This window comes from Lates calcarifer, linkage group LG7_1 (genome assembly GCF_001640805.2).
Source record: "Lates calcarifer isolate ASB-BC8 linkage group LG7_1, TLL_Latcal_v3, whole genome shotgun sequence".
NCBI classification, from domain to species: Eukaryota; Metazoa; Chordata; class Actinopteri; family Centropomidae; genus Lates; species Lates calcarifer.
The window spans coordinates 3,010,918-3,018,593 of NC_066839.1; the positions used below are offsets into that span (position 1 = coordinate 3,010,918).

Here is a 7,676-nt window from a genome sequence, read left to right on the forward strand (position 1 = left end):
AATATATTATGAGGTCATAAAGTATGCTGTTTTAATAAACTATTAAACTAATTTTAAAAGCTGTTTAAATAGTATAGTCTTTGTTACATTGACAGGAGACACGACGCGTATGTTTCAGACTTTAAACCACATTTTGTTGAAAGTAATATCGTTTACCTCACTAACACTTTGAATTTATTTTCATACCGAGGTATTATTACTTTAACTTCAGTCAATGGCTATATGTTTTGACGCCAAATGCTCCGACTGAAGCGACGGAGGTGAAAAATCTAACCGAAGGCGGAAATACTTAGTGACACACTCGCACTGCCGGAACTTTTCAGTGTGACACCAAGCGGAAGTAAGCAAGTAAACCGCTAGCAGCGTTAGCTTTTTGAATGTGTTCAGTTGGCGGGAGGACGGCGGTGTGGCTATATCTACCGTTAAATGTTCCACTTGTAACGAAGCAGCGATGTCTTCGGTTCAGTATCTGAAAGAGTTCATCAACCAGCGACTAACTGCTGCTGCTGAGGAGATATTCAGAGTTTTGGAAAAAACCATCGTCGAGTACGAAGATGTGGTCGACCGTCAGCGCAAACTGCTGGATAATGTTTGGCAACCTGAAATGGCGTTAAACATGACAGGTCTGTTAAACCAGAATGGTCTTAATAAATACTTACGACGGAATGTGACTTATATTTGAATTATTTAACGGACGTGTTTCACTTTTCTCCATCCAGGAAACGGGTCAAACTTTAAACATATATAAATAGAGATCTAGACTTGATGAACAAGTTGAGTCCGGTAACTGTTTCATCAAATGCTACTATACGTCGACTGTTGATATTTGGACTAGATTAACCTAGAGAGGCTAAAGACCTGGCGGCGACTGGGAGATTTGACTGTTCTTCCGCACGCCTATGAAAGACTGTTTCCTCATTTCATTTTTTGATTCCCTTTAAGATCTTCTCTCTCGCGCTCACATAAGTAGAAAAGTAATTTTTTTCTCTTTGAAATAGTCACACATCTTCGTAGGTTAAATTTTGTTCACTTACTCTCCATTAATTCAAGCCTACTTGTTAATTAAGGCCAGGTTTCATGAGTATAAATGTAGGGATTTTTAAAGCTGGACCTGGTCTATTGTCTGGACAGAGAAAAATCACTGAGATAACCTTTTTGTTGTTGTTGCTTTCATAAATAAACATTTCACAGCTTTGACGGTGAGTGTCAAAAAGCAAGAACGATCAAACGAGAATGCACTAATATCACAATGTGTGGTGCAAAATTGTAATTATTTTAACAAAACTTTACCTTTTACTGTAGAATCTGAAGCTAACTTCAGCATTGTCATTGTCACATTTGTAACCTTCTTCTGTCTTTGTTCCTCCAGATCTCCCACAGCAGCATGTCTGTAAGGAGGAGGAGGTTCTCACTGACCAGCAGCTCTGTAACCAGGAGAAGAACTCCAGTCTGGACCAGGACCCAGAGCCCCTACAGATTATTGAAGAACAGGAGGAAATCTGCAGCAGTCAGGAGGGAGAGCAGCTTGTACTGGCATGGGAGACTGATACCTTTATGTTGACTTCTGATCATGAGGAAACTGACCACAGTGAACCAGAACCAGACAGTGACCACCAGCTCCTCTCTCACAGCTCTCCTGTAGCTGAGAGTCAAGATCAGAGAGGAAGCGAACATGAGGACTCAGGATCAACTAGAAATGCAGAACCAAAGCCACAGAAGAGACGACGCAAAAACAGCAGTGACAGTGACGATGAATACATCCCTCCCATGTCAAAGCGTGACTCTCGGACTCGCAGAGATGGAAAGTCTTTCAAACGTGACACTAGTGGGAAAGATTTTGTGCGTAGCCTTGTCTTGAATAGACATCCGAGAAGTCACACACATGAAAAACCACATTCGTGTGAAACATGTGGGAAAAGTTTTAGACGTAGTAGTGAGTTGAATGTTCACATAAGAACTCACACAGGTGAGAAGCCCTACCCCTGCAACACCTGTGGGAAAGGATTTATTTCTGTGTCAATACTGAAAAGGCACATAAGAACTCACACAGGTGAGAAGCCGTTCCTGTGCAACACCTGTGGTAAAAAGTTTAGTTACAAATCAACATTTATCAACCATATGAACAAACACACAGGTGAGAAGCCACATTCATGCAAAACATGTGGGAAGAGTCTCAGCAGTAGAGCGGGCCTGTTAAGCCACATGAAAACTCACACGAGTGAGAAGCCGTATATTTGCTACACCTGTGAGAAAAGCTTTAGAGAAACCTCAGCACTGAGGATGCACATGAGGATTCACACAGAGGAAAAGCCATTTACTTGTGAAACGTGTGGGAAAGGTTTTAAACGTAATGGTGATTTAACAATCCACAAAAGACTTCACACAGGTGAGAAACCATACTCCTGCAACACCTGTGGGAAAAGATTCTATCACCCGTCAAACTTGAGAAGCCATGAAAGAATTCATACGGGTTAAGAGTCAGACATTTACATAACACAAGGGGGAGAGCTGTCAGACTCAGGTTCGTTGACAGCTCACGTGAGAGGAGCCCACACTGGTGAGAGGTCAAATCACTGCAACACCTGAGAGGAAAGTCTGTGTGTCTCAGTTGAGGAGGTACATAAGATCACATACAGGCTAGTTGCTTTGTGTTGGCAAAAGATGTAGACTTCAGTTTTTGGAAACTTCAGTTTTTAGAAAATCAATTTCAATCTAAATACATTTTCTGTAAGCATTTGTATATTAAGTAATTTTATTTTGTGTTATGTGTACTTCTATGTTACTGTATTTACCAGGCAAAAATACTGTTTCAGCTCCTTTCCTGAATAAAATTTCATATTAAAAATATATTATGGGGTCATAAAGTATGCTGTATGCTGCAATCAAGGGCTACGTGTTTTGACGCCAAATGATTGTTTATGAAATGGCTCGGGAAGTTAATAAAATCCAGTAAACCAGTCTGATTTACCCGTGAGGTGAAAAATTAACCGGGGGCGGAAATACTTAGTGACTCACTCGCACCGCCGGAACTTCTCAGTGTGACACTCTGCGGAAGTAAGCAAGTAAAGCGCTAGCAGCGTTAGCTTTGTGAATGTGTTCAATCAGCAGGAGGACGGTGGTGTGTTTACCGTTAAATATTCCACCTGTAACGAAGCAGCGATGTCTTCGGTTCAGTATCTGAAAGACTTTATCAACCAGCGACTAACTGTTGCTGCTGAGGAGATATTCAGAGTCTTGGAAAAAACCACCGTCGAGTACGAAGAAGAGGTCGACCGTCAGCGCAGACTGCTGGATATCGTTTTGAAACCTGAGATAAAGTTACACAGAATAGGTCTGTAAAACCAGAATGGTCATAATAAATTTCATTTTGTTCACTTACTCTCCTAATTCTTATATTAAATACAACGTTGTCACATAATCTCCCATTTTTCTTAAAACATTTCCTAAAGACTTGGACTTGTAATGAATTGCAAACCACTAGTGGATATGTTCTGGTTATACTGTTAACCTGCTAAATGGCCATATTTCTGTGTTCACAAAAAGAATAACGGCTTCACAAAACTGACACTGTTTAAACCAGTATTTATACTCTCCTTGTTTCTGAATTCTAGATTTGGGAATTATAATGTTCTTTACATGGACCTGGTCTGACCTTTTTATTGTTCTATGTCATGTGTCTGTTTATTCCTCCAGATCTCCCACAGCAGCATGTCTGTAAGGAGGAGGAGGTTCTCACTGACCAGCAGCTCTGTAACCAGGAGAGGAACTCCAGTCTGGACCAAGAGGAACCACTACAGATTAAAGAGGAACAGGAGGAAATCTGCAGCAGTCAGGAGGGAGAGCAGCTTGTACTGAAGCAGGAGACTGATACATTTATATTGACTTCTGATCATGAGGAAACTGACCACAGTGAACCAGAACCAGACAGTGACCACCAGCTCCTCTCTCACAGCTCTCCTGTAGCTGAGAGTCAAGATCAGAGAGGAAGCAAACATGAGGACTCAGGATCAACTAGAAATGCAGAACCAAAGCCACAGAAGAGACGACGCAAAAACAGGAGTCACAGTGATAATGAATACAACTCTCCCATGTCAAAGAGTGACTCTAATACTCAGAGAAGTGAAAGGCCTTTCAAATGTGACACTTGTGGAAAAGCCTTTAAGCAGAAGTGCAGATTGAACAAACATCTGAAAACTCACACAGGTGAGAAACCATATTCCTGTGAAACATGTGGGAAAAGTTTTATATGTAGCGGGGACCTGAAAGTCCACATAAGAACTCACACAGGCGAGAAGCCGTTCCTGTGCAACACCTGTGGTCAAAGATTTCGTTACAAATCAACATTTATCAACCATATTAACAAACACACAGGTGAGAAGCCACATTCATGCAAAATATGTGGGAAGAGTCTCAGCAGTAGAGCGGGCCTGTTAAGCCACGTGAAAACTCACACGAGTGAGAAGCCGTATATTTGCAACACTTGTGGTAAAAGATTTAGAGGATCTTCAGCGCTGAGGATGCACATGAGGATTCACACAGACGAGAAGCCATTTACTTGCGAAACATGTGGGAAAGGTTTTAAACGTAATGGTGATTTGACAATCCACAAAAGACTTCACACAGGTGAGAAACCATACTCCTGCAACACCTGTGGGAAAAGATTCTATCACCCGTCAAACTTGAAAAACCATGAAAGAATTCATACGGGGAGAAGTCAAATCACTGCAACACCTGAGATAAAATATACTTTGCTGTATCTCAGTTGAGAGCGTATATAAGATCACATACAGGCAAGTTGCTTTGTGTTGGCAAAATATGTGGGAGAGCATTCTGTTACAGTGTTTTATGGACAAAACACAGGTCGAGCGCCACATTATTGCAGCTCTTGTGGGAAAAGTTTTGTCAGAGAATCTGTATACACAGGAGAAACCATCAACATGAAAGTGGAGTGGAGAGGAGTTCAGCAACTGAATGAAACAAAGTTTGATAATAGCTACGTCTCTAATTAAAGAGGTCACAGTGTTCTAACTTAACATAGTACATTGTCAAAAATGTCATTGGTTTCATTGAACTACCTTCATTTTCCCCTCATATGATTGTATTATTCACATTTCCGTTTGCAATTGTATTTCTTTTAAATTTGTTTTGTAATAACCTGAATCTTGGGGAAACCTAATGAGACCTTATGAGTGAATACTTATAACAGATGTAAATAACTGACTTCTTAAATTATTTTTATGTTAATATTTTGTAAACTACCTCATGTTTATTATGTTGCTGCAGCTACATAACATTGCTGCAGTGCTGCCAGCTATAGTCTTTGTCTAAAACATGTTCTTTAATTTTTTTCTGTATTCTTGATTGCATCAGTTCGATAAATTTTTTATTGTTTGAAACTTATTTACAGTGTTTTTGTGTAACTGAATAAATTTACTCAAGTACTCCACCTAAGTATGACACTGATTATCCTCTGATAGCCAAGACTGCATCTAAATTACTGCTTGTTTATTTATTTAGAAACTTATGATGGCCTCATATATTATGAAGCTGTGTTATACTATACCACCAGAAGGTACTTAACGTGCGGAACGTAAAGCTGACCCGCTCGCGCTGTCGGAACTTCACAGTGTAACACAAAGCGGAAGTAAATACACTAAGCGGGAGCAGCGTTTGTACGAATGAGTGCAGTTAGTTCGAAGATTGTGGTGTGTTCGTATCGCAGGTAAATTTTTCAAGTTGAAATGAAGCAGCGATGTCTTCGGTTCAGTATCTGAAAGAGTTCATCAACCAGCGACTAACTGCTGCTGCTGAGGAGATATTCAGAGTCAGTACGAAGAAGAGGTCGACCGTCAGCGCAGACTGCTGGATATCGTTTGGAAACCTGAGATAAAGTTACACAGGATAGGTCTGTAAAACCAGAATGGCCTTAATAAATGCTAACAAAGGAATATACTGAACTAATTTCACCGACTTTTTTCACTTTTCTTCATCCAGGTAACAATAGACCAAGTCTAACTTAAAACCCGACATTCATACCTCCAAGACCTAGACTTGATGGACGAGTCGAGGCTGTTAGGACCAAATCCAAAAATCAGCAGTTTTCAAGCTAAATCAGGGCCAACAAGGTTTCCTAAAGTCTCTGTGTCAGAGCCTTAAAAATAGTTATTATATGAATTTCTTCTTATTTAACTCTTACTTGGATACCAGATGCAAAGTTTATCTTTATACTTCACTTTTGTCACTAACTTAAACACTGGTGTTAACGTGTTTCCCGTGAGTCCATGATGTGTTTGGCTTTAATAGACTCTGAGTCTTATGTAACAATGTTCTCTTTGTTATGGCAAATGATACAATTTTCAAATAAAAAAAAGTATTAATATTCAATTGTATTCTGGGATTTGTAGTCCCCCCCCTCTCTTAAACACACAGATCACAACACTGAACCTCAGACCTCACCACAGGCTTGCCTCTGCTCAACTCTCCACTTCCTGTTCTCTCTCTGGTAACAAGCAGCACATTTTTCACTGGGCTCTAACATTCATCTCATTAACATATGAATGAATCCAAAATGGTACAAAAATGCACAGATATGCAGTCAGGCTTCATTCAGAGGAGTTCAATGCAGAAAACCCCTAAAAAAACATCAGCGTGAACAGAGCTGCTGCTACATGTGTTCAAAAGTGTGAGTGTGAGACCTTGATGCTCCACCTCCAGGAAATATAAGAAACTTGACGTTCACCAACGTGTTAACCACTTTGTATTTCTGCTGTTCATCAGGTCATCATTAGAGGGTAACACCTCCACAGCTCTGCTGCTGTTATACTGGGGAACAACACGACACGTGGTCTGACATGCCACAAACAGATCATGAGATCAGATATAGTTAGTGCTTGATGGTTTGCATGGGGCATTGTCTTATAATACCAGTAGTGATACTGATGAATTCATAATTTGATAAATTGTGTTTTTAAGGCAGTTTATTCTGTGTAGCAGCTGATTTTACAGAACCAGCAAAGTTTCCAAAAGTCTCAGTTTGAGGACCTCAAAAGTGTGGGAGTCAGACGTTCACCACCACAACATGTCTGACATTCATCAGGTCATCATTAGAGGGTAACACCTCCACAGCTCTGCTGCTGCTGTTCTCACTGTGAACAGAAATAGACAAATAAACAGGTATGTGGTTTAAGATGGCACAAATAGATCGTGAGACCGGACACAGAGTGAACTTCTTGGTTTGCACGGTGCATTAGTGGTGGTGATATTAATAAATAGTGTGTTTAAGGCAGTTTACTCTGTGTAGCAGCTGATTTTGACCTGAAGTTTCTCTTGTTGAACTCTGACTGAAGGAGAAGTTTGGTCGTCAGTCTGGCCAGAGCAGCAGATTCTCTGAACATCATCAGGTGATGATCCAACACCTGAACAAATAAAAGTCACATCATCATTCCCAGCAGCTCTTAATTTGTACCCACAATCTCACCAAAACACCTCCCCCTCAGTTCTCAGAAAACAAATGACCTCAGAGACACAATGAGGAACCAACAGGTCTCAGATCAGTAACATATCATCTTATCTGTGATCTGTCCAGCTGCTACAGTATCACCATGTTGCACCATGAACATCAAGAGTCAGATTCTGGAGGACGAGGAGTTTGACTCTTCACCTGTCTGTTCATGTGA

The 7,676-nt window shown here is 40.5% G+C and overlaps 1 protein-coding gene across 1 annotated transcript; it reads left to right on the plus strand.

Moving 5' to 3' along the window:
* The first annotated feature begins 313 nt into the window (after positions 1–313).
* On the plus strand, positions 314–4,735 carry LOC108887446 (zinc finger protein OZF). The gene is given in 3 exon segments (XM_051072066.1): positions 314–623; positions 3,694–4,701; positions 4,704–4,735. Coding segments are annotated over 3 exon segments (1,212 nt in total). The 5' UTR covers positions 314–451.
* The last annotated feature ends 2,941 nt before the right edge of the window (positions 4,736–7,676 follow it).